The sequence below is a fragment of the Enhydra lutris genome, unplaced genomic scaffold (genome assembly GCF_002288905.1).
Source record: "Enhydra lutris kenyoni isolate GAN:26980312 unplaced genomic scaffold, ASM228890v2 scaffoldscaffold7, whole genome shotgun sequence".
Taxonomy (NCBI): domain Eukaryota; kingdom Metazoa; phylum Chordata; class Mammalia; order Carnivora; family Mustelidae; genus Enhydra; species Enhydra lutris.
Genome location: NW_019154091.1, coordinates 35,294,517 through 35,322,091, shown reverse-complemented (window position 1 = coordinate 35,322,091; position 27,575 = coordinate 35,294,517). Strand labels below are relative to the sequence as shown.

General features: G+C 45.1%; 1 protein-coding gene across 1 annotated transcript in view; it reads left to right on the top strand.

The window, feature by feature from the left end:
• Positions 1–387: 387 nt before the first annotated feature.
• The window catches only part of LOC111142121 (Ras association domain family member 3), a 75,030-nt gene continuing 47,842 nt past the window's right edge, over positions 388–27,575 (top strand). The window contains exon 1 of the mRNA XM_022495094.1: positions 388–547. Coding sequence (XP_022350802.1) covers positions 437–547 — 111 coding nt within the window. The 5' untranslated portion in view covers positions 388–436. The remainder of the gene's footprint in view (positions 548–27,575) is intronic.

Sequence of the window (27,575 nt, the reverse complement as noted above, 5' to 3'; positions counted from 1 at the left end):
GAGCGCCCCGGGGAACAGCCCGGCCCGACGCAGTCGTGGAAGTGGGCGTTCTGGGCAGCAGACTCTGCTAGGAACGAACAGGCGCCGGGGAGGGCCGGCCACACCACCCCCACCTGCGGCCGCGCGGGGAGTGCCCGCACCGCGTGGGCCCAGCCCCGAGCCTCCTGGGGAGGGGCACACGGGGCAGGGCGGGGCCCCGGGAGGCGGGGTCGCGAGGCACTTGGAGGGTAAAGCCGCGCCTGGAGGCCGGTGGGGAGCCGGCGGGAGGGGCCGGGAGGGCCAGAGTGAGCGGCGGCCGCAGCTGTAGCAGGACGGCCCGCCGGCGGCTCGGGGTCGCGCGCCGGGAACCTCGCGGGGCGGGCGGGCGCGGCACCCCCTGCCTGGCCGCCTGCGCGTGGGGGGGGGGAGGCGGCCCACGCGCGACGGGACCAGCAGCATGAGCAGCGGCTACAGCAGCCTGGAGGAGGACGCCGAGGACTTCTTCTTCACCGCCAGGACCTCCTTTTTCAGGAGAGCGCCCCAGGGCAAGCCCCGCGCTGGCCAGCAAGTGAGTGGCAGGCGCGGCAGGGCGCCGCAGCGGCGGTCTATAGCCCCCGGGATCCCCGAATCCACGTGTATCTGTGGGGCGCGCCGGGCATGCCCAAGGGGAAGGAGGAGGGGGGCGCCTGAGAAGGGGATTCTGGCTTTTGGGATCCTGGGGTCGTGCCTGGAGGTCGTGCACGTGGGCGTACGGGCGTGCGCAGGGGGCGGCTAGGGCGAGGGAAGGAGATGGAAGGGCGGGAGGCCGAGGGCCTGCTCCTGCCTTCGGCGCCGGATGGCCTCTGCCTCCCTGCTTCGGGCTGCGGGCTGCGGGCGAGCAGTTCTGAGAGCGTGGAGGCGTCCCCGGCCACTCCCGGCGTTTCCTCTGCTCCGCGGCTGTCCGTGGTCGGGGTCTTGGTCCCGGCCTCCACTGGGAGTCGGTCCACGGGCAGGGAACTCCCGAATGGCTTGGGGACTACGGGGTGGTTTTGGTGACCTGGACTCCGCTACCTTCCGGGTTCAGCACGTTGGTGGTGGGGGCGGGGGCGACAGCAGGCACTCCCAGATCTCGGTTGCGGGAGTCAAGGTGGTGCGTTTCCTGCGAAGTCAAGTTTATGAGTGCCTTCAGTGTTTTGCAAACAAGTTCCGGTGCTAGGTAAATACTAGCCGGCGAGAGCTGAGCCTTAGACCGGTTTCTTCCTTTTTTGGAGGAAGCATGCCGTGGGAAGTTAGGACTTGGGAAAAGATGAGAAGGGAACTTGGGCCGGTTTGGCCGACCCGGACCGACCGTGTTTTCTTGGAAGGCTTTCCCGAAACGGGCCACTTGGGGTGGACTTCCAGTCCCGCGCGTGAACCCGCGGCCTCTTGGCCCTGGGAGCCGCACCAGGAAGCCCTGCCAGCCCGGCGGTGCTCGCATCGGATTAGTGCGAGGCTGTAACGGAACAAATTTGTTGCTCTTCAACAACAGGCGCTCACCAAACCATTGCTATTAGACTTCGTCCTGGAGGCTGGAGGCAAGGAAAATCGTTCAGGGCCGGATGATGAGTTATGGGAGGGGTGAGGACTGAATAATGTGTCAGGATTTCCTCGCCAGACCTTTTAAGTTTATTTAACCACTTTCTGAGGTCAAATTTCTTTTTATGATTCGGAAGTTCTAATCTTTTCAACCTCCTAACTCCCAAACCGGAAGAGGGGGGACAGGGGACAGTGAAGGGCGAGAGTGAAAAGTCAAGTGCCCTTACTCAGTCGCAGGTAATTCTGAGTAAAGTTCGGGGCGGCAGTCTGCCCTCTTTATTGTTTCTAAGGCTTAGGGCTGCACTATTTACTAGTCACTTTGAGCGATGGCTTAGCTTAGGCTGCTGTAACAAATACCATAGACAGGTGACTTAAACACAAATATTTCTCTTAGTTCTGGAGGCTGGACGTGGATCTCGGTGCCTGGCTGGTGGCTTCGGTTTTGGCAAGGACCCCTTGGCTTGGAGACCGCTGACTCCTTGCAGTGACCTCCCATGAAGAAAGGGCTAGATTTCTTCCACTTATAAGGACACTGATCCCATCGTGGGGGCTGCCCTCATGGCCTCATTCCTTACCTACCACAGGACCCACCTCCAAATCCTTTGGCATTGAGGGCTTCCTCATAACAAGTTTTGGAGTGGGGGGGGCCCACAAACATTCAGTTCGTAGCAGCTGATACTCTATTTTCGGTAGAGTGTATTTTATTTTTTTATTTTTTAAAGTTTTTAATTTATTTGACAGAGCTCACAAGTGGCGGGGGGAGCAGGCTCCCTGCTGAGCGGAGAGCCCAATGCAGGGCTTGATCCCAGGACCCTGGGATCATGACCTGAGCTGAAGGCAGAGGCTTAACCCACTGAGCCACCCAGGCACCCAGTAGAGTGTATTTTAATGGCATGAGTTTGCTCTAAGGTTTGGAAGGCAGAAATACTCTTCCTCTCTGTCGGTTAGGGAAGAGTTGCGTTTCTTTGTGCTTCTCTCACTTGGTTCTTCTTTTGGCCTCTCCTGTCTTTCTCTACTTTGTATTTTCTCCTGCCACTTCTGTTGCTGTCACCATTTGACTAGAACATGACAAGAGGTGGTTGCACTCATTTGAAATTGATTCCAGAGGTGGCTCTTCTCCAGAAAACTTGCTGGTTCTCAGATTGTCCAGGTGTGTGTCAGTCCTTCTCGAGGGCCAGAATATCCAGGTTAGAATTTCAGGAGAAAGTGTTAGTGCTTTAAAAAAATAAAACCTCTGCCTTCGGCTCAGGTTGTGATCCCAGGGTCCTAGGATCCAGCCCCTCATCCGGCTCTCTGCTCAGCGGGGAGCCTGCTTCCGTTCCCCTCTCTCTCAGCCTGTGTCTCTGCCTACTTGTGATCTTTCTCTGTGTCAAATAAATAAATAAATAAATCTTTAAAAAAATAAATAAAACCTCCCCCCACCCCGGGGTTGAATTATACAGTGTTTCTGTTCATTAATCTAGCATATATATTATATAATGTAACTTATTTCACTTTTAGAATTAGCTTAACATTAATATGTATTTTGGAGTATTGTAGTGAAAGTCAGGACAGTAAGACCTAGTTCTTCACTTGAAGGACTTGTTCTCTATATTCTGAAGCGTTATTGCCTGTGTATTCCCCCTCCTAACATAATACATGCAAGGTGCTGAGTTACGGGCTGTATTTGCCAGGTGGCCACAGCGTTTGGAACTGAATTTTTTTTTTTTCTTTTTTTTTTTAAGATTTTACTTATTTATGTGACAGATCACAGGTGGTCAGGTGGAGGGGTGCGGGGCGGGGGGAAGCAGGCTCCCTGCTGTGCAGAGCCCTATGTAGGGCTGGATCCCAGGACCCTGAGATCATGACCTGAGCCAAAGGCAGTGGCTTAACCCACTGAGCCACCCAGGTGCCCCTGAAACTGAATTTTTGTGAGCATTTTGGTTAAATTGACTGAATGAGTGTGTTAAATTCCGGATGAGATTTGTGAGTTAAAGAAGTAAAACTTACAAATATAAAGCAAGGCATTATAAGCATAGAACATTTCTTTTACTTTAGGTTGGATAATAGATAAGCCTTTTTCATTTTATTTATTTTCTTTATATTATTATTATTTTACATTTCTATGTATTATATTTTATAGTGGGACAGTGGGACTTGAAGTCATGACCCTGAGATCAAGAGCCAGCCAGCCCTGCCTTTTTCATTTTATTATGCTGGTGATTTTAAGAATAAGATAGGCATTTCTAACAAAGCATAAAAGTGAAATTTATCCTTTCTCTAGAAAGGTGGAAAGAGATGTTGCCATAAGGATCTATTATTGATAATAGTAATTTTTTTTTTTTTTTTTTTTTTTTTGGTGCTGAACCACTTGGTGAAAAAGCCAGGAAAATTCAGTTTGTAGGACTCCTGAAAATATCCAGAGATAGCAAGATGTTTTTGGTAAATGCAGGATGGAGAAAAAGGGGGAGTGGGATGAGGAATTTCTTTTCTTCTCTTGCCAGACAAAGGAACATAGCCCAACTTCTTTCTGTCTCCCAACAAAAACAAAAATCCTATGGATATAAAGAAAATGTTACCATTTTCTTCCTTAATGTTGGTACCCTCTTTTAAAAAAAAAAAAAAGAAAGGGCTTAAAAACCTGTCTGGAGAGTAGAAACAGCAGTGAGAGGTGGCCTTTTTTGGTGGCAGTTTGATGACCTGTTTATTGCTGTATCCCTGGGGCGTCCATTGGTACTGGACACAAAGTGATTGCTGAGTGAATGTTAGTTGTATGAATGAATGCTTTCCTGGTTTGGTAATAATTGGCTCATTGCAGGTTTTTCCAAATGTACCCTATCTAATGAGTCTCCCTAGAGCCCCCTGGAAAATTAACTTAAGGAAAGGTAAGGCCTTGTTAAGTGTGTCACTGAAGGACCCACATACTTTGCTTTTGGTTAATTCTCAGCCCCACCCCCCAAAATTATTTCTTCTTTATTTGTTCTCTTTATATATTTATTTATTTATTTTTTTGAGAGAAAGAGAGCACATGCACCTGTGTGTCCCAGGAAGGGGGAGGGTAGAGGGAGAATCTTAAGCAGAAAATAACACAGAGGACATGGGGAGTTGGAGAGGAGAAGGGAGTTGGGGGAAATTGGAGGGGGAGATGAACCATGAGAGACTGGACTCTGAAAAACAATCTGAGGGTTTTTCAGGGGCCGGGGGTGGGAGGTTGGGTGAGCCTAGTGGTGGGTATTAAGGAGGGCACATATTGCATAGAGCACTGGGTGTGGTGCATAAACAATGAATTCTGCAACACTGAAAAGAAATTTAAAAAAAAAAAAAAAATAAAAAAAAAAAAAAAAAAAAAAGGATCTTAAGCAGACTATACCCTCAGAGGGAAGAGCACTCCAGACCCGATCTCACAACTCTGAGTCATGACCTGACCTGACATCAAGAGTCAGATACTTTATCAACAGAGCCACCCAGGTGCCCCCCCCCCCCATTTCAAAAATCTGATTTTCTCTTTGCAAATATGGACATCTGTAATTCAGGATTTTCTTGAAAGGTTGACCCCCTATTCTGCACATATGTTTGTTACAGTGTTCTTAATTCCTGCTTGTGGATTCACTGTTGTTGTTTCATGTAGAGCGGAGAATGGGCAGTTCTGTAATTTATAATTCTCCTTTTCTACACATTCAGACTTCCAAGAGTAGGAATGAACTAAAATTACTACTATGATCTGTTGGAACATATCTTACTCCATAGCTAAGGTAATCCCTTTTCTTTCTGAGCCTTGGCTAGTTAATAGGAATAAGGAAATGAGACACTCTTTCTGCTTTAGCAGTAGAATAGTCAAGAATTCTTTTTTTTTTAAAGATTTTATTTATTTATTTGACAGAGATCACAAGTAGAGAGGCAGGCAGAGAGAGAGAGAGAGAGAAAAGCAGGCTCCCTGCTGAGCAGAGAGCCCGATGCGGGACTCGATCCCAGGACCCTGAGATCATGACCTGAGCCGAAGGCAGCGGCTTAACCCACTGAGCCACCCAGGTGCCCAAGAATTCTTTTTTTTTAAAAAGATTTTATTTATTCACTTGAGCAAGGGAGCAAGTGAGAGTATGAGTTTCGGGGACTGGTAGGGGCAGAGGGAGAAGCAGATTCCCTGCTGAGCAGGGAGCCCAGTGCCAGGCTTGATCCCATCTGGGATCATGACTCCAACTGAAGGAGACGCTTAACTGACTGAGCCACCCAGGTGCCCTGAATAGTCCAAGAAGTCTTAAAATTGTCTCTGTACTACTCACACTTCTGAAAGAGTTATACTGAAGACTTGTTTGTTTATTTATTTATTTATTTTTCTGAAGACTTGTTTAATAAGGAAAGCCTATACGACTCCACATAACAGGTCTCAAGTTCGCTCTATGGGTACTTTCCTTACTATAATTTTTTTTTTTAAGACATTTTATTTATTTGACAAGAGATCACAAGTAGGCAGAGAGGCAGGCAGAGAGAGAAGGAAGCAGGCTCCCTGCTGAGCAGAGAGCCCGATGTGGGGCTCCATCCCAGGACCCCGGGACCATGACTTGAGCCGAAGGCAGAGGCTTTAACGCATGGAACCACCCAGGTGCCCCTTTCCTTACTATAAGGTAAATATTTTTCTGACTTGCTGTTTGGTTCTGTGTCTTGCTGCTAGAATCAACAGTAAGAAGTTGCACTGTTTTATTTAGTGTGTCCATTAGAAGCTTTGGCGATAAATCACTGGGAGTAAAAGAATAGTGATTTAGGGATGCCTGGGTGGCTCAGTGGGTTAAAGCCTCTGCCTTCGGCTCGGGTCATGATCTCAGGGTCCTGGGATCGAGCCCCACATCGGGCTCTCTGCTCAGCGGGGAGCCTGCTTCCTCCTCTCTCTCTGCCTGCCTCTCTGCCTACTTGTGATCTTTGTCTGTCAAATAAATAAATCTTAAAAAAAAAAAAAAGAATAGTGATTTAAAAACCTCAAAGGTATTTTGATTGTACTAATAACTCTTGCATTCAGTTTTGATCCCGATGGTGTTGAATGCAAACATTCCTACTAGTCCTTTTGCCTGGTATGCGGTGATTTGCACATTCATCTTCCATGTCTGATAAATTCTGTTTTTACACAGTACCTATTAATCCATTGGAATTTTGTGTTTGTGTGAGCAGAACTCGCAAAGACACATTCTTTTAACTCAACTTCAAGAGAAAATTAGTCACCTCTTACATGAACAATACATCTCTACTCTGTTTCTTCTTCTGGCTAACTTGCAAGATTTGGAATTATTTGGAAAGCAGTGACACAAAACATTTATGAAAAGAGAAGCTAAAAATACCCAATAATGTGCTTATTCTTTTTAGACTTCCTTTGGCAGTCAGTGCATGTCATACTGTAAACATTCATTTTCTGGGAGAAGAAAAATGAGGCAGACCAAATGCTTGGTCCGTAACTCTTAGCCCTGAACATCAGTTCTTGTCCCTCAACCCCGTGCCCAGTTGCCCACATAAGTAACTATCTTTTGATGTCCTGGTTTGAGACTTGCTTTTCACTTCTGATTTGGCTGAGCGCCATTATCGGGAAGGGGGGTGCTCTTCAGAAGCAATGGTGAAATGACAGAGCGAGATAGTGCGAAAGAGTTGCTGTTGTATAAGCAACTAAATTATTATTTTGGCTAAATTGGCTTGTTTGTATCCCTTAAGTTTTTTATTTTTTTTAATTTACTTATTTGACAGAGATCACAAATAGGCAGAGAGGCAGGCAGAGAAAGAGGAGACTCAGGCTCACCGCTGAGCAGAGAGCCCAATGCGGGGCTTGATCCCAGGACCCTGAGATCATGACCTGAGCCAAAGGCAGAGTCCTTTCCTTTTTTTTTTTTTTAAAGATTTTATTTATTTGTTTGACAGAGATCACAAGTAGGCAGAGAAGCAGGCAGAGAGAGAGGAGGAAGCAGGCTCCCTTCTGAGCAGAGAGCCCAATGTGGGGATGTGGGGCTCCATCCCAGGACCCCGGGACCATGACCTGAGTAGAAGGCAGAGGCTTTAACCCACTGAGTTACCCAGGTGCCCCTGGCCTGTTTGTATCCTTGTTTCATTGAAGAGCTCTGTACAGTGCCTAGGAAGAGGTTTAGTTCTTTTTTTAGTTCTTTTTTTTTTTTTTTTTAAGGTTTTATTTATTCATTTGACCAAGGGAGAGACAATGAGAGAGGGAACACAAGCAGGGGAGTGGAAGAGCGGGAAGCAGGCTTCCTGCTGAACAGGGAGTCAGATGCCGGACGTGAGCTGAAGGCAGATGCTAAATGGACTGAGCCACCCAGGCACCCCAAGAAGTTTAGTTCTAAGCAAGCATTAGCAATGTGACAAGGCCCTGCTTCTTGTTCAGTCTCTGATACAACTTACAAAATAACCACATGCGATGAGGACTGTAGTCATACCAGCCTCACTTTTTTTCAAGATCCACGTGGTTCCCCATTGCAGAACCTTGCCCTGGGATTGCTGCCAGCCATTCTCCTTCCCATGTTAATCTGCCTGTCCTCTCAGAGAGGTCTTTCTGAACCACCAGTCTGAAGTAGGTACCCCTCCCCTCTTAAAGCCCTCTGCTCTTTCATAGCAAAGATTATAATATGTAGTTATATTTAGTTTAACAAGGGCAGAGACTCCCCTGTTCAAGGAGCACATAAAATAAATGCTCCATGCTTGGTGTGCGAAGGAATGAAAGCTTACTAATTTTGGATGGAAGTTGCAGTACTGGGTACTGTGAGTTTTCCTTTATATACAAATTAACACAAATTTTCCCCCTCTCCCAACTAGACCATAAACCTCCGTGGTATCTTACACATTAGTGTCATTTAAAAATAGATGATAACGGTAATAGGTGTTATTACTAGTTTATGTATAATTCACTTTATATATTTCCCCCTTATTTTAAGAAAGCCTATCATTCATTTATTCAGTAATATATTGAATTTATTTTATAAACAATTTATTTTTGCTATGAAGGAAAGAGCAGAGCGTTTTTGTAAAGCTTTTGTTTTTATGTATTAGAGTGTGGGAGAGTGCCCATGCGTGCTGGGGGAAGGGGTAGAGGCAGAGGGAGGAGACTCCCCGCTGAGCAGGGAGCCTGAGGAGGGGCCCAGTGAGGGGCTTGATCCCAAAACCCTGAGATCTTGACCTAAACCAGAGACAGACACTTAACCCATGGAGACACCCAGGTTCCTGGAGAACAAAGGGTATTAAGAGGGGGAGGGGTTCCTACTTTGTTCTGTCTTAGTTTTATTTTTTAAAAGATTTTATTTTTATTTATTTAAAAGATTTTATTTATTTATTTGACAGAGATCACAAGTAGGTAAGTAGGCATAGAGGCAGGCAGAGAGAGAGGGGGAAGCGTGTTCCCTGTTGAGCAGAGAGCCTGATGGGGGGCTCGATCCCAGGTCCCTGAGATCATGATTGGAGCTGAAGGCCAAGGCTTAACCCACTGAGCCACCCAGGCACTCCTAAAGATTTTATGTTTAATTTCTACTTCCAACTCGGGGCTTGAACTCAAAATCCTGAGATCAGGGGCGCCTGGGTGGTTGAGTGGGTTAAGCCTCTGCCTTTGGCTCAGGTCATGGTCTCGGGGTCCTGGGATCGAACCCCGCATCAGGCTCTCTGCTCAGAGGGGAGCCTGCTTCCTCCTCTCTCTCTGCCTGCCTCTCTGCCTACTTGTGATCTCTGTCTGTCAAATAAATAAATAAAATCTTAAAAAAAAAATCCTGAGATCAGGAATTGCACACTCCACCGACTGGGCCATCCAGATGCCCCCATTTAGTAATATTTTTTAAAAGCTTACCAACTAGACAGCTCTCTAATTTTTCTTTAAAGAGCTTGCTCCTTTAGTACAAAGGAAACTCGTACGTGTTGATGGTTTTTCAGGGAACCACGTCTATTGTGTAGATAGAGTATGGTAAAGCTATACATCTGTTTGGATGGAAAGTTACTGAGAAGGTGTATTCCTGTAAAACAAGTCACATTTTCCTGTTGACATTTGTCCAGAAACTATAGATGATTGTGTTCCACAGAAACCTCATCATCCTCAAGGATATGAAATGCATTAAACAGAGTTAATGTTAATACCACTAATCAGACCTTAACCACTCTTTTTTTAAGTAGTTCTTTTTTTTTTTTTTTAATATTTATTTATTTGACAGATCACAAGTAGGCAGAGAGGCAGGCAGAGAGAGAGGAGAAAGTAGGCTCCCTGCTGAGCAGAGAGCCCGATGCGGGGTTCGATCCCAGGACCCTGGGATCATGACCTGAGCCGAAGGCAGAAGCTTTAACCAACTGAGCCACCCAGGCGCCCCCTTAACCACTCTTTTGAATGAAGTTTTCTGGGTTTTTCTTTACTACTACTACTTCTTCTTCTTTTTTTTTTTTTTTAAGATTTTATTTATTTATTTGACAGATCACAAGTAGACGGAGAGTCAGGCGCAGAGAGAGAGAGAGAGAGAGAGAGAGAGAGGAAAGCAGGCTCCCCGCTGAGCAGAGAGTCCGACGCGGGACTCGATCCCAGGACCCCGAGATCACGACCCGAGCCGAAGGCAGCGGCCCAACCCACTGAGCCACCAGGCGCCCTCTTTTTTTTTTTTAAATATTATTTGACAGAGATGGAGAGCACAAGCAGGCAGAGGAAGAGGGAAAAGCAGACTCTCTGATGCGCAGGGAGCCCTATATAGGGCTCCATCCCAGGACCCTGGGATCATGACTTGAGCCAAAGGCAGCCGCTTAACTGACTGAGGCACTCAGGTGCCCCCCAGGATTTTCTTTCTTTTTTTTTTTTTTTAATTTTATTCAGCCCCCCGGGTTGGGGTGGGTTGGTGGGGAAGCAGGCTCCCTGCTGAGCAGAGAGCCCGATGCGGGACTCGATCCCAGGACCCCGAGATCATGACCTGAGCCGAAGGCAGCGGCTTAATCCACTGAGCCACCCAGGTGCCCCTCCCCCAGGATTTTCTTAATAGTTTACACTGGTTTGGGTATCTGTGGCTAGTAAAATGATTTTTGTTTAATTTTTTCTTTTTTAATGGATAGGGCCAGAGATGCAGTAGGATGTCCAAGCCCATGATCAATGATTAAAATGTGATATGCATGTAAAAATGTTGTGAATGGGGGCGCCTGGGTGGCTCAGTGGGTTAAAGCCTCTGCCTTCGGCTCGGGTCATGATCCCAGAGTCCTGGGATCGAGCCCCGCGTCGGGCTCTCTGCTCAGCGGGAAGCCTGCTTCCATTCCTCTCTCTCTGCCTGCCTCTCTGCCTAATTGTGATCTCTGTCTGTCAAATAAATAAATAAAATCTTTAAAAAAAAACATATGCAGTTCACATTCTGTTTTCTGCTGGGCAGTGCTGTTTGCTAGGGGCTTCGATCTCCATCCTCTGGTGGCTGCAGAGGAACAGACGGGTTGCCAGCCAGGCACCCTGGGAAGATTTTTCTTCATAAAGAGGAACTTGCCCTTTACTGTTGGGAATGGTTTTTCAGCCTCTCTTGGGTCATGCATACTAGCATTTTGAGGTTATGAAACCCGTGTGTGGGGAACTTCCTTTTATCTGACTTATGAGCTGATAGATAAAACTATCCTAAAGGCATTTCAAACTGCAGTCCTGCCTTAAGTTTACAGAGAATGGGGTTCATTAATTCATAGAGTACTAACACAGCAAGAGTAATACACATTTTATAGAATGTAATTGCTAACACTTGCTACATGATTCAGTCAGCTAAGAATAATTTACTAATTATATACTGCAGCACTCAGGTTTTTTTTTTTTCCCCAGATGCTAAACAAAGTGAGATAATTGGAGTAGGAAGAAGGATGAATTTGGGAATTGGAATCCAGAAGAATAGATTGAGAAGATATGGATTTAAAAGGTTTTAGAATGCAGTCAGCACAGTTTTTCATGAAATTAATGAGGTCTAGACAATGTGTGTGTTAAGATAGTAAGCTAGTTTTCTAAATTCATTCCCACGGAATATTCCATTAAATTTTTTAGAATTGTTTCTTAGTGTTTTCATTTGCCCTTCCTTTTTTAAAAAGTAATTTCTACCCCCAGTGTGGGGCTAGAACTCCTGACCCCAAGATAAGGAGTTGCATGCTATGGACTGAGCCAGTCAGGTGCCCCTCATTTGTGCTTTTACATGCGTTATAATCATACTGATTTTCAAAATCCCATTAAAAAAAGTTGTGGTAAAATACACCTAACCTAAAATTTGCCATCTAGACAGTTGTTCATGTAAACCATTTTGAAGTGTTCAATGGTATAAAGTATCTTTTCATTTTAGTGTCTCCAGTTGCCAGAACTTTTTCATCTTGGAAACCGAAATTCTGTCGCCGGTAAACTGCACCCCCCCCCCCCATACTCTTGGCAGTCAGCCTTCTATTTTCTGTTTCTATGCATTTGACTAGTCTAGATAGCTCATAGAAGTGAAATCATACACTATTAGTTTAAGCCTTTTTGTGACTGGCTTATTTCACTTAGCACGATGTCGTTAAGGTTCATCCGTGCTGTTCCATTTGTTAGAATGTCCTCCCCCCCCCTTTTTTTTAAGATTTTATTTATTTGACAGATCACAAGTAGGCACAGAGGCAGGCAGAGAGAGAGAGAGGAGGAAGCAGGCTCCCCGCTGAGCAGAGAGCCTGGCTCCATCCCAGGACCCTGGGATCATGACCTGAGCCGAAGGCAGAGGCTTTAACCCACTGAGCCACCCAGGCGCCCCTAAAATCCCCTTCCTTGAATGGAATATTCTGCTGCATGTATATACCACATTATGCTTATCCATTTGTCAGTCGGTGGCTAATTGGGTGCTTCCACCTCCTGGCTATTGTGAATGATGCTGCAGTGAACATGGGTGTACAGATAGCTCTTAGAGACCCTGCTTTCAATTCTTTTGGGTACATCTGTGGGCATACCCACAGATGGCATTGCTGAACCATACAGTAGTTATATTTTTAATTTTTTTTAAGGAATTCTGTCCTGATAAATTTGAATCTTGCTATTTAGACAGAATTAATGAGCTCTTGCTGAATGATTGATTACAGCTAGCACAGCTATCGTTTTCATGTCTGCCTTGGATTTCATTGAATAGGCATTATTTTCTAAATTTTGGAACACTGAGATGTTCCTGATTCTTTTTTTTTTTTTTTGCTGCTACGCATAACAGTGTAGTGAATATTTTGAGGGAGAGACCTTTCCCAATATGGATTAACCTCAGGATAGATGTACAGAATGGAATTCTACTTAAGCAATGATGGTATGGCCATATTTATACCTGTTTGTTCTCTTGCACTAATTGAAGGCTGCATTTTTAACTAGTTTCATTGTGCCCTTAGCTCCATTTGGGTGTAGTCATTAAAACAGAGGGAAAACTGGGGCCCCTGGCAGCCTCAGTCAGTAGAACATGCCACTCTTGATCTCGGGTTTGTAAGTTCAAGAAGCCTCACTTTGGGCCTAGAGTTTACTTAAAAAACAGAAGAAAAGCTTTGTAAAGGCACCTTGTTGTTAGTTAATTGCATTCCTTTAAGCAGTAAATGTAGTATTTTTCTGCACTTCCAAGTGGATCTTCCTCTTGGTATGAGCATTGTTCATGGCCTTTGACCATTTGCGAGGTAGGTAGGAAATCTCCAGAGAGCCCGTTCTTGAGTCCTGTGCATATTTAGCTGGGTAGATGGTTCCCCTTTTTTTGTGGTCAGCTAATGTGTTTGTTCCAAAGGGACATTACATATTCTGGCATTTTGAAATACTTTAGCATGTGTCTCGGGCTGACATCATTGAAACTTGGAGCGTAAAAACAAACAGCAAACCAAACAAACCTCCCCAAAACAAAACTAAACACAAAACCACTTAACTTTTATAATTATGACACAGGAAAGGCATTACTAAGAAAGCATCAGTGTCCTATGAATACACTGGAATTACAGAGGGTGGGAGCTGGGTGATAACGTCTTTAACCATGTTAAAAAAAAAGTGACTGAAAGTGCCTGTTTATCTTTGAATTTCAATAAATAAATAAATAAATAAATTTAGAATTTCAGTAAATTTAGTGCCAGTGTTCCAACCACCCTGGTAGAATTCAGAAGAACTATATAAATAGACCAGGTATTGAAAAAAGGATTGTAGGACAAACTTCTAAAACCCCCACCTACCAAAAAGGATTTTTATACTGTTTACTTATAAGCTTCTTGTCTTTTGTTGAAACATTGCAATTAGATGGAATTTGGCATCGATAGTTTTTAAGTCTTGGCCGTGTCAAAAGTTTTTGCTTAGTCTTTTATAATCTGATTAACTCCTACTAGTTTGCTTTCATTTAAGTTTTCTTCAGAATATTTTAAATAAGTGAATCTTTTAAAGAGATGTAAGAAATTATTTCTGACTTTAGATAGATCACGAGCCCTCCTTCATCCTCCTATTCTTAGACAACTCAAGTTTACTGTGAAAATTTCCTATAAATGCTTGTTTTGAGGAATCCTTTTCGGTACTTTGCCAGTGAAGTCATAGAAATTTCTGTGTATCTGATCACAGTTCTCAAACAGCAAACCAAAAACTGAAAGATTTGCATGAAAATAGAAAAATAGCTGTATGCATTACATAGGAAGAAAAAAATACCAATACTAAAAATGAAGTTTAGCATTCCACAGTGTTTTACAGTTTAGGGAGCGTTCCAAGGGACTTAAAATGCAGTTGATTTATTTGGACTGTAATTTCAGTGGAACTTGGAGATGAGAAACCAACAGAAGTTTTATTGCTGTAGACTTTCTGCAGATTTCAGGTTTTAATGGCATCGTAGAGGTGAATTCAGGGATATTTGACTGGAGTCGGTCATTTCCCAGCTATGGGAAAATGTAAATATTATGTAGGTGGTTTAAAGAAACAATAATATTACTTGTGTCCATTTAAGGTCTGTTTCTGTTTGTTTAAACAGGCTTGTGGATCGCTTTTTCTTGCCAGTTTTCCTTTGGGGGGAAGTTACTGCCCTTTCAGATCTCTCTGAAGTTTGAAAATTGCTTTCTCTGATGACTGGCGCTGGCCACGTGGTGCGGACGGTTGGAAGGAGTGTGGTTGGTTAGGCTGTGGCTGCTGTGCTGAGCTGGGGTGTGATTCTTGGCTGTCCTGTGGGGCTCTGTTAGAGGAAATGTGGCCTGTGGACTGTACCCAAAGCCCAATTATTCCGGCCATTTGGTGCAGAGGATCAGAGGTAGGTCCTTTAGGGGAAGGTGGTACCTCTCAAAAAGGCAAACATAGCACCAGTTATCAGAGAATCAACTTTTATTTAATTATTTGACAGAGATCACAAATAGGCAGAGAGGCAGGCAGAGAGGGAGGGGGACGCAGGCCCCCCGCTGGGCAGAGATTCGGGGCTTGATCCCAGGAATCTGGGATCATGACCTGAGCCCAAGGCAGAGGCTTTAACCCACTAAGCCACCCAGGCGCCCTGAGAATCAACTTTTGATGGAAGTAGTTCTGTGCATCTATCTAATCTTCTCTTTCTTTCTTCTTTCAGCATATAATCTATTATTTGCTTCAAGGGTACAGGTCTGTGAATCTCAGTCTTACACAATTCACAGCACTCACCATAGCACATACCCTCCCAATGTCCATCACCCAGCCACTCTACCCCTTCTTCCCCCACCCCCCAGCAACCCCCAGTTTGTTTCCTGAGATTCAGAGTCTCTTGTGGTTTGTCTCCCTCCCCAGTCCCATCTTGTTCTGTGCATTTTAATTAACAGTAGATCTTTATCTTTTTTTTTTTTTTTTTAATTTATTCACTTGAGAGAGAGAGAGAGCACGTGAGAGGGGGTAGAGGGTCAGAGGGAGAAGCAGACTCCCTGCTGAGTAGGCAGCCCAGTGTGGGACTCCGGGACTCCAGGATCATGACCTGAGCTGAAGGCAGTTGCTTAACCAACTGAGCACACAGGCGCCCTGGATCTTGATCCCTTGAGGAGAGAGCTATTTAAAAAAAAAGGGGGGGGTAGCTGGATTTTGTAATGGACTAAAAGGGGGTGTGTTCTTGACGGATGACAAGCAGCTGTGTAAGGCAGCCTGGGTTCTAAATCCATGCTCGCCAGCCAGTGTCTTGGGCAAGTCCTTGCACCTCTTTAAGTAAGCTTCAGTCTGTAAAGTAGCAGGATGCCTGGCACATCACAAGCTATAATGAGTTAATAGCAATTTTAAAGAACCAGCTATTTATCCTTGAAAGGTTCTTCTGTGTAGGGTCATGCACTTCATCTGAGTTTTGGGCTGAGCAGAGAACTGACCATGGAAGGGAGATTCGAAGCCAAAGAATGAAAGGTGGCAAGAAATTAGGTGTGTCTCTCTGGTTTTATTGACCAAAATGAACTGGGAATCCTCATTGTCCTTGATCAAGAAGATTCAGTCATTCCTGGAGGCTTTTTTTTTTGTCAAGCCGCTTTCAGTCTCACTGTAGTTCCTTTGTTTTCTGGTAAAGGGGTGGTTGTCTCTTGACCAAGCCTGAAGCCACCTAGCAAAGTCTTCACCAACTTCTTTTTTTCCTTAAAGCAAGCCACTCCAGTGGAAAGACAATGATCAGGCCTGTGAAAATGGGTTCTTTTTAAGAGTTTATGTATGGGGGCACCTGGGTGGCTCAGTAGGTTAAGTCTCTGCCTTCGGCTCAGGTCATGATCCCAGGGTCCTGAGATCGAGCCCCACATCGGGCTCTCTGCTCACTCTCTGCTCAGTGGGGAGCCTGCTTCCCCCTCTCTCTGCCTGCTTCTCTGCCTGCTTGTGATCTCTCTCTCACTCTCTGTCAAATAAATAAATAAATCTTTAAAAAACAACAACAAAAAAGAGTTTATGTATAAGTTAACAAACCAGAGGGTTTTTTCTTCTTCTTTCAATTTCCTCTGTTCTCCCTTACCTGCCTCTGGCTGCACAGTGTCCTCCAGGATGCCGGCTTGACCTGCTGATGAATTTGGCTTCTTCCTGGGGGCTTTCCTTTTTCCTCCAGAAGGTGTAAATCACTTGTGCTCGTTGTTTAGGGACTTAGTCACCGTTTTGTTTCTGGTTTTCACGAGATCAAATAGAACGAGTAATGTATTTAACTGTGTAAGTCCCTGCAAAGGGGGTGCTGCGGCTGTCATTCGAATCCCATCTGCATGTGGCATTGTGGCCAAGTTCCTAGCCCCCTGGTCTCCCACCCACAGTGTGTCAGCTGGACCCAGCCACGGTTCAGAAATAAGGCCCCAGCGCGCCAGGAACACAGGCTTTAAAGCTGCCCAGTGAGTCAGGAGATCTGCTCGGGGCACTCCTCCCAGTTCACTTATGCTCTGTAAAACTGGCATGAGTGTTGGAATCTGGTGGGAAACCTCTTCCTTTGGACCACGTGAGCCTCTTGGGGTTTGCTATTCCCTCTCCGTACCGAATCTCCCCTTCCTTTGGTTGTGTTTCTTACAATAAATTGGTTGTCTAAAACTGGCTTTAGATTCTTAATGCCACTGTGAATATTTTTAATCACTTGAATTGTAATTTTGTAATTGTAAATTTTACTGATACACTCTTCTGTAAATGTAATTTATTCATATAAAAAACTTAGACATTAACTAGCATGTGAGTACATGCTCAATAAAGGTTAACTGTTATTTCTAGTAGTATTAGCATTAGTTTATTAGTATTAAAAACAATTTGTTAGGAGATTTTACCCAGTGTGATTTGCTGGAAGAATCCAGGGATGTAGAATTGGGAAATCATCTTGGGTTTGAATCTGTCCTTTACCAGCTCTGGGAGTTTTGAACAGGTTCCTTAACTTTTTTTTAAAATTTTTTTAAGATTTTATTTATTTATTTGACAGAGATCACAAGTAGGCAGAGAGGCAGGCAGAGAGAGAGGAGGAAGGAAGCAGGCTCCCTGCGGAGCAGAGAGCCCGACATGGGGCTTGATCCCAGGACCCCGGGATCATGACCCGAGCCGAAGGCAGAGGCTTTAACCCACTGAGCCACCCAGGCGCCCCAGGTTCCTTAACTTCTTGAGTATTAGCTTGTTAATTTTTTTTTTTTTAAGATTTCATTTATTTATTTATTTGAGAGAGCGAGAAAGAAAACCTGAGCTGAGGGGAGGCAGACTCCCTGCTGAGCAGGAAGTCCAACGTGGTGCTTGATCCTGGGACCCTGGAATCATGACTTGAGCTGAAGGCCGACAATTAACTTACTGAACCACCCAGCACCCCCCCCTTAAAAAAATTTTTATTTATTTGAGAGGAGAGCAAGCGAGGGAACAGGAGAAGGGGGAGAGGGAGAAAGAAAGGCAGACTCTCCTCTGAGCAAGGAGCTCAGACTGGATTCCGGACCCTGAGATCATGATCAAGGCAGATGCTTAACTTACTGAGCCACTCAGGCGCCCTCAACTTGTTAATCTTTAAAACAGTTATTATGGGGTGGCTGGGTGGCTCAGTCCGTTAAGCAGCTGCCTTCGGCTCAGGTTGTGATCCTAGGGTCCTGGGATTGAGTCCCGGGTTGGGCTCCTTGCTCAGCAGGGAGCCTGCTTTTCTCTCTGCCTGCCACTCCCTCTGCTTGTGTTTTCGTGCTGTCTCTCAAATAAATAAATAAAAGTCTAAAGCAAAAAACAAACCCAAAACAAATCACTACCTTGCAGATAAAAATAGACATACATGAGTGAGATGGGGGAAATAAATTCATTTTTCAATAACTATCAAGTGTCACCCTCCAATGCTACCATAGGTTGAAAAATCTAAAATCAATTTTTTAGATAATCTATATTAAGAAAACAATTTTGTAGGCGTCTCTAAACACACTGGTGATGTAGTCGTATTTGCAATTATGTAACATTTTATAATCTAGGAATACTATTTTCTTATTTTTTTTTTAAGATTTTATTTATTTGACACAGAAAGATCACAAGGAGGCAGAGAGGCAGGCAGAGAGAGGGGGAAGCAGGCTCCCCGCTGAGCAGAGAGCCTGATGTGGGGCTCGATCCCAGGACCCTGAGATCATGACCTGAGCCGAAGGCAGAGGCTTAACCCACTGAGCCACCCAGGCGCCCCACCTAGGAATACTTTCCACACACTTTATCTTCCTTAACTCTTCTGTAGTAACTGTTTTATTTATATATTTATTTTTAGGATTTATTCATTTGTCAGAACACACACAAGCAGAGGGAACAGCAGCAGGCAGAGGGAGAAGCAGGCTCCCCACTGAGCAGGGGACACAGCAGGGCTCTATTCCCAGGACCCTGGGATCATAATCTGAGCCAGAGGCAGATGCTTAATCTACTGAACCACCCAGGCACCCTGTAGAATTACTTCTTTTCCTTTTTTTTTTTTTAAAGATTTTATTTATTTATTTGACAGAGAGAGATCACAAGTAGACAGAGGCAGGCAGAGAGAGGGAGGGAAGCAGGCTCCCTGCCGAGCAGAGAGCCCGATGCGGGACTCGATCCCAGGACCCTGAGATCATGACCTGAGCTGAAGGCAGCGGCTTAACCCACTGAGCCACCCAGGCGCCCAGAATTACTTCTTTTCCTAAAGAGGGAAGTCTTGGGAAAGAAATCAGGGGGTCCTGGTGGTTTACTGACTTCATCCCAGTATATTGCCAGCACAAATGGGTTTTGCATAAGCCAAAGGGATCACTTAATTGTTCTGAACTTCTATACTGCAGGAGTTATAAACATAGTGTCAAGAACTGTTTAAGAACGAGCCCACAGCAGTGCCACATTCCTTGAAAACGGCAGGATGAATATAAGAGAGTTCTTTGCTTATGGAGAATGCTAAGGCAGTGAGGGTAGTTTAGTCATTGTGCTTCCTGAAGGATGAGTGCTTGTGGGCAGGTGGGCATTTCCATTTGGGAGTGAGGAAGTGTATTCATTTCCTTTGGAAGATTAAATTTTGTCTTTTGTTTCCAGTCTTTTATTCCAGTTGGTCTGCATTTACTGTTGCCCAGTAAATGTTCCAAATAAATTTCTTTTAGCAAGTTAACCTCTATTTTAAAACACCAGAGTCTGTTGTCTAAGTCAGTATATCCAAATGTGAGGCTTCCAGAGACTTCTATCCCTTTGCCCACATCCTGTGTGGAGTGCCTTACTCAGCCTCTCCATTCGCTGATTCATGGATGTCCAGCTCAAGGCTCATTTGTTACAATGTCTTGTCCTCTGATTGCTACAGGTATTTTAAGCATTGCCTTTCTGACAATAATGAAACCTCCTGAGGGCCAGGGGTCTTTGCTTTATAGAGGCCATATCAAATGATTTGTGCGAGGGATGATTAACTTGATTCATTTTGAGACATTGTGTTTCCTAAGAAGAATTATTTTTAATCTGAGCAATTTACTTAGAACTTTTATCTGTTTCTAATTTCATACAGACTTCAGGAGATACTTCAGCAAGACCCTATAGGGAAAGATACTTCCTTAAAATTGGACTTCTAAACATTTGAGGGATTACTGAAAATTTAGAAAGACCTAACTAACTCTAAATAAAGGTACGGCTGGGTGGAATGGTTCCTTTTAATGTGAAGAGTCAGAGGTTTTCTTTTAGCTAGAAGGAACATACTTAAGTGATAATTATAGGAAGTTTTGTTTTTAGTCATGGAAATCACAGAAAAATTATTTTTCTAGTGACTCCTGTTATTTTCATTAAGTACATCCTAGTGTCCCTGAAATTATGTGGTGCATTTTAGATTTGGAAAATGTGATGTGACAGTATGGATGGCAGATTTTGAGGCTGCTCACGTTTTGTGTTCATTTTAATTTGAAATGTTGGCTGCAGAAAAGGAGTATTGTGTCAGAATGGTTTGTGTGAACTAAAATGTTGCATTGGCATTTTGTGGCAAGTGGAGTCCATGATTCCAGACCGTTAATGTTCGTTATTAAATATTATTTGAAGTATCTCATTTTACATGTAGGCATTACTTAGGCACTGATTGATTTGAACAGTTTTTGTGATCAGAAGGGAGAATGTGGGCTGAACTATAAATAGATTCCCCCAGCTGTATAATTGATGTCATCAAAAAAGGTAGACCCATAAAGTTGAAAAGCTTCTTCAGAATACTGATCTGTTCTTTGTGGCTGTTAGGACTTGGGAGGAGTGAGTTCTGGCCAGGGTTCAGTGGCTGGCGGTGATTGAGGTGGAATGAAGGCAGCGAGAATGGGGGTGACGTGGAAGTGGGTCCAGGTTACAGATACTGGTCAATTGGGGGCATCTGGTAACTCTGGATGTGGGTATTGGGGTGGTAAGAAAGGACGGGGGTGAGTTGTGGCTTTCTTGGCTTGGGTGACTCAGGAGGTGATGTTGCTCACCAAGAAAGGGAATGTAGAAGAAAAATCAGATTTGGGAGGGAGGGTAAGTTCAGAAAACCTATTGACTGCAGGCCGTCAATAAAAAGGGAATGAATGAATCGGTGTAGTTTTTTGAGCTGTCTGTAGGGCAGCAGTGTTTCCCAGGCTTTTCCATAAGATAGAGGAGGTAGACCTGATCTGGGGAAAGAGCTTTGGGATTTGTTGAAGCCTGGGCAGAGGAGGACCCAGGCAAGGAGGACACCCTGGAATTTAAAGGGTAAGGGTGTGTCCCCAGTGATAAGTAGAGTGGCTGGAGAGGTGGGAAGAAAGCCAGGGGAGTGGAGTCCTAAGAGTCCAGGAGGAGCCCACCTCAGGAACAGGGGCTTGGTCAGTAGGACAAGTGGAGCATACAGAAAAGCCAGGGACTGAAGTTGAGCCAGGAGGAGACTGGAGACCTTGAGGAGCGTCTCTTCAGTGACTGGAGAGGCAGTCTGACTGCAGAGGAAGGAAGAATGAATAGTTGTGGAGGAGACTGCTCTTCCAAGGCATGGCTGGGAAGGAAAGCACCATGCCCTAAAATGAGGCCGTGGGGTAGAGGGAGTCATTGGTGTGTTGTCGTCATTTTTAGATGAGACACTTGAGGAGAAAGAAAGCCCATGGGTATTGGAGGATACAGGTGAGGGGAAAGGTTCCTTGAAGGCGATGGCTGTCTTGACAACAGAAGGAATGGTGTTTGGACCGGAAATGGGGGAGGACTGCTTAGAAAGAAGATGACTCCTCTTGGAGAAGAGGGGGAGGGGTTAAGTCTGGACAGCACGTTCCTGGTATAGGTGATGGTGACTAGGAGTTTGAGTCGTGGCAAATGGGGACTGATTGGGCGGGCGGGGGTGTGGCTGTGTGGCGAGAAAGCCCGGGGCCCAGAGACAGAAAAATAAACTAGCAGGAGGGTGGTGGGGCTGGAGGACCAGGTGACGCTGTGGGTGTAGCGGATGGGAAAGGACACACCTATGGGTGTGGTGAAAGGCTGGGAGAGGAAGCGGGCCCTAAAAGGGCTTTGCTTGCCACGCTGAGTGAGATTGTTGGATTTTATTTTCTGGGTAAGGAGGAGCCCTGTAAGGAGAAGTAACAGGTCAGACTCTGATTTTGCAGCGGGGAGCAGTTTAACGGCAGAGTTTGGGCAGAGATGGGGGTATTGTTTGGAGGCTATTGAGGTGACCTTGGGGAGGGTCCTAGGGCTTGAAATGGGGCAGCCCGCAGTGGGAGAGGTGAGGATTCCTGAAGTTGACTGGGTAGATTGGCACCTGTTTGGCCAGGTGGGGTGAGGGGAGGAGACAGGTATGTGTTGGGGCGGCTGAGGAAGGTCCTGCCCCGTGGAACTGGCAGGAAGATAAGCCGGTCTGTCGAGGTGGCACCTTTCTATTTAAGGCACGTTTTCTGAACATTTGTGTAACGTCCAGTTGGCGACTAGAATGAGGGGTCTGAAGCTCGTGAAAGAGGTCTCTTTCTCTGCTAGAGACATATTTGGAGGCATGAGATCATCATCCTTGAATTGGAAGTGGTAAAATTTTGAAGGAACAAGAGAAAAATAAATCTTGATGTGGATATGGACTATAAAAAGTAAACTTCTCAGACCATTTCAGCATATTATTAACTTTCTTAGAATAAAGTCTTTGATCAGAATGTGGATGTGTTGCCCTCCAGTAGCTCAAAATTTAATGACAGAAGGATGTTAGGCAATAAATTGAAGGAAATGTTTTTAAAAGATTTTATTTAGGGGCGCCTGGGTGGCTCAGTGGGTTAGGGCCTCTGCCTTTGGCTCAGGTCATGATCCCAGGGTTCTGGGATCGAGCCCCACATCGGGCTCTCTGCTCAGCGGGGAGCCTGCTTCCCTTCCTCTCTCTCTCTGCCTGCCTCTCTGCCTACTTGTGATCTCTGTCTGTCAAATAAATAAATAAAATCTTAAAAAAAAAAAGATTTTATTTATTTGACAGGGACAGTGAGAGAGGGAACACAAGCGGGGGTGTGGGGTGGGAGAGGGAGAAGCAAGCTTCCTGCTGAGCAGGGTGCCCTGTGTGGGGCTTCATCCCAGGACCGGATCAGGACCTGAGCAGTGACTGAGCCACCCAGGCACCCCTCAACAGAAATGTTTTTATCTTTATAGTTTTTTGTGTTTTTTTTTTTTTAACTGTTAGGTTGAAATCCTTTTTTTTCTTTTCTTTCTTTTTTTTTTTTTTTAACAATTTGCCAGAGAGAGCGCGCGCGCGTGCACAAGTAGGGGGAGCAGCAGGCTCCCCACTGAGTGGGGAACCTGATGTAGGGCTTGGATCCCAGGACCCTGGGGTCATGACCTGAGCCGAAGGCAGCCCCTTAATCAATTGAGTCACCCGGGCACCCCTTACTATGTTTTTTTCTTTCAAGTTTTATTTTTATTTAAGTAATCTGTATACCCAGCATGGGGCTCAGAGTCATTACCTGGAAATCAAGAGCTCTTCCAGCTGAGCCAGCCAGGCACCCCCTCCCCACACACACTTTTTTTTTTTTTTTAAAGATTTTTAAAATTTATTTGACAGAGATCACAAGTAGGCAGAGAGGCAGGCAGAGAGAGAGGGGGAAGCAGGCTCCCTGCTGAGCAGAGAGCCCGGTGAGGGGCTCGATCCCAGGACCCCGGGATCATGACCCCAGCCGAAGGCAGAGGCCTTAACCCACTGAGCCACCCAGCCCCCCCGCCCCCACTTTTTTTGAGGGGAAGTAAAGTCTTTTTTTTTTTTTTTTTTTTTTTTTTAACAGAGAGAGATCATAAGACAGAGAGGCAGGCAGAGACAGAGAGAGAGAGGGAAGCAGGCTCCCTGTCAAGCAGAGAGCCCGATGTGGGGCTCGATCCCAGGACCCTGAGATCATGACCTGAGCTGAAGGCAGCGACTTAACCCGCTGAGCCACCCAGGCGCCCCGAGGGGAAGTAAAGTCTTTAGATTCTTTGGGAGTTGCAGCAGTGTGGTGGGTGCTCTAGAATTTGGAGCTGTGGGTGGCTCAGGTTCTTCCTAAGCCCATGCCTCTCTCTTCTGAACTGCCTGCACATCATTTGGGTGTAATAGTGTAGAAGAGTGCTGCTTTTATGGTATCAACAAACATTTACTTTTCCCAAGATTTTTATTTATTTATTGAGAGAAGGAGGGAGCATGCACCTGTGATCGGGGAGGGGGGACAGGGCCAAGGGAGAGGAAGAGAGAATCCCAAGCACTAGCCCCAGTGCCGAGCCTGACAGGTATAGGATAGTTCACAGTGCGGTAATTATGTAAAAGTAGTGTGAGTACATTTATAGCTGACCACCCAGCTTTATTCTTAAGATTTTGAGGGCACCTGGGTGGCTCAGTGGGTGCCTTCCGCTCAGGTCATGATCCCAGGACCCTGGGATCGAGCCCCACACCGGGCTCTCTGCTCCGCAGGGAGCCTGCTTCCTCCTCTCCCTCTGCCTGCTTCTCTGCCTGCTTGTGATCTCTGTCTGTCAAATAAATAAATAAAATCTTCAAAAAAAAAAAAAGATTTTGAGAGGGGCACCTGGGTGGATCAGTCACTAAGCATCTGCCTTTGGCTCAGGTCAATGATCCCGGGGTCCTGGGATCCCTGCTGAGCCGGAAGCCTACCTCTCTCCCTCTGCCACTCCTCCTGCTCATGTTTCCTCTCTTGCTGTGTCTCTCTCTGTCAAATAAATAAAATCTTAAAAAAAAAAATTTTGAGAGTGAGTGAGTGGGCATGCCTGTGCCTGTGCGTGTATAGGGGGAGGGGTGAGGGGAGGGTGGGGAGAAAATCCCCAGCAGACTCTGGACTGCGTGCCCAGTCGGTGTTGGGTCAGTTTCACCACACCAAGGCCAAGATCTGAGCTGAAACCAAGAGTCGGACACTTAAACCTACTGAACCACCCCAAGGACCCTGACCATCCAGCTGTAAAGATAACACTTTGCAGGTGTCTTTGAAGGCCCTGGGGTCTTCCTGGCCCCATTTTCTCTCCGGTTCCTGTCTCTCCAGTTCTTTTTTTTTAATCATGCTATCCATGTATTTAATACTTTTATTACTGGTGTCTCTGTAAATATTAATCAGCAATAGTTAGTGTTACTTCACATGTTTTGTTTTGTTTTGTTTTAAACTTGTGGATGTGACGGGGCGCCTGGGTGGCTTAGTGGGTTAAGCCTCTGCCTTCTTCTTAGGCCATGATCCCAGGGTCCCGGGATTGAGCCCCGAGTTGGGCTCTCTGCTCAGCAGGAGCCTGCTTCCCCTTCTCGCTCTATCTGCTGCTCTGCCTACTTGTGATCTGTCAAATAAATAAATAAAATTTAAAAAAAAAAAAAAAAAAACAACTTGTGGATGTGGTGTCATTCCATGTTTTCTTCTGTAGCTCACTTTGGTTCAACTTTGTTTTTGAGATTCTTGCTACTCCAGTTCATTCTTTAAGTGCTGAACACTCTGGTGTGTCCATTTTTCTGTTGGACATTTAATATTTCCTTCCATTTTTCTCTGTTATAAATGACATTGTGATACATACAGTTCTTTACCTGTCTCCTTTTGCGGGCGAGTGTGAGACTCCGGGTAGGTTATAATCCCAGGAGTGGACTTGGCTTAGTTATGGAGAAGGGAATGTGTATCTTCATGTTGGTTGGACAGGCTCTTCAGTTCCATCTTTGAGTTGGGCAGCTTGAGGATTTAATTACTTTTAACTTCTATGTTAGTATTTTCTTGACACCGTAATGGACCTGTGGAAATGTGTGGTTTGGGGAAAATTTGGAATACACAACAGGTAATATTTACTGTGTATTAATGATCTGTAATTTTAGTGATTTGTGTAAAGTTCCATTTAAATGAATTTTATGTGGTTTTATATCTTCACCTAGGATCACAATGAAAGGCCGTAAAAAAAAGAAATAACGAAACTGTATTTCTTTGTTTATTTGTGCTCTCCTGAAGTTAATACGGAGTGTGGCTTGGGGGTGGGGTATTAAAAAACATTTTTATTGAGGTGTAATTGACATTTATTAGTTTCAGGTGTACAACTTAATGGTTCAATATCTGTATGTGTTCCAAAATGATCATTAAGTCACCGTACCTTGTTACAGAATTTTTTTTCTTGTCATGAGAGCATAGGGCTTGAGTACCTTAACTGCTGCTCTGAGCTACTTTCAAGTATGTGCCACAGTGTTTGTAATTTTGGCCCAGTGCTGTACTGAAAATCTCTTCTCAGCCCTCAGTCTATCTCAGTGATCAAGCAGAATGGAATGAATGAAGAATGGCATCAGGTCATGATCCCAGAGTCCTGGGATCGAGTCCCGAATTGGGCTCCTTGCTTGGCAGGGAGCCGGCTTCTCTCTCTCCGCCTCTGCCTGCTGCTCTGCCTGTTTATGCACTCACACGTGCTCTCTCTCTCTTTCTGACAAATAAAATCTTAAATAAATCCTGATGGGATCTTTCTGAAGTAACCTGGCATGCTCCCTTGGGTTGAAAGAGGGTTTTGTTTTCTTACCTTAGTCTTCCTCAGGTTGCTTAGGTTTAGTTTGTGGTTTCCAAGAGACTTGTTGGACTGGCTTTAGGCTGATACTAATCAGTTTTTTCATATTCCCCCACTGCTTTTATTTTTTTTTTATTTTTATTTTTTTTAAATACAGTTTGGTGGGGAGGGTTAGAGGGAGATGGAGAAAGAATTCCAAGCAGGGATTCCCAAGCAGGAGTCAGACGTGGGGTTTGATCTCACAACCCTGAGATTATGATCTGAGCTGAAACCAGGAGTTTGACTCTTAAGCGACTGAGCCACCCAGGGGCACCTTCCCCAGTGACTTTTTAAAGAACTTCTGTGTAGCTCTCTTTTCAGTAAGATCCAAAAACCATTTGCTATTATGGCTTAGTTACTTCTCCAAACATTTATTTCCTTCTGGCAGGAATCAGTAAGAGAGCCACTTCTCATGGACCTTGGCTACAAGTTCTGCCATGTGTCATGTCATTACTGATAGGGACTTCTTGCAAGAATAAAGCATGAAAGATCTTGGTGTCCTAGGAGGAGGCAAGGGGCAAGCTTTTTATTTATGCAGATTTAATGTTGATCACTACTGATTTCATCGGAGGCTTTGTGGGCCTCTCACATATTCTCCACTCTCCTGCTAGTTTATTTTTTTAAAAATTTTTATTTATTTTTAGGGGCACCTGGGTGGCTCAGTGGGTTGGGCCTCTGCCTTCGGCTCAGGTCATGATCCCAGAGTCCTAGGATCGAGCCCCGCGTCGGGTTCTCTGCTCGGCGGGGAACCTGCTTCTCCCTCTCTCTCTGCCTGCTTCTCTGCCTGCTTGTGATCTCTCTCTCCCTCTGTCAAATAAATAAATAAAATCTTTAAAAAAAATTTTTTTTTAATTTATTTTTAAAAATTCCACATACTTATTTGATAGGGGGTGAGGCAAGTGAGCACAAGCAGGGGGACCCGCAGAGGAGAGTGAGAAGCAGGCTCCCCACTGAGCAGCGATCCGATTATATCCCAGGACCCTGAGAGCAGGACCTGAGCCAAAGGACCTGACGCCTAGCCAGCTTAGCCACCCAGGTGCCCCTCCTGCTGGTTTAGACTAAGAACTTTAAAGCAGGTGCTCCTCGAAATAGAGAGCAAATGGGAAATCCAGTGGACATGGGGTCTTGTGAGTATACAGTTGTCCAGACTGGGTTTGAGAAGTGACTTGACTGCTAGGGACATTCATTAAGTGGGCAGGTCATCTGTTCTTGAACAGCAGCATTTCCTTAGTCCTGTGTGGCCTTCTCTTTGATTTCCTGAAGTACTCAGTGACTCCTAATT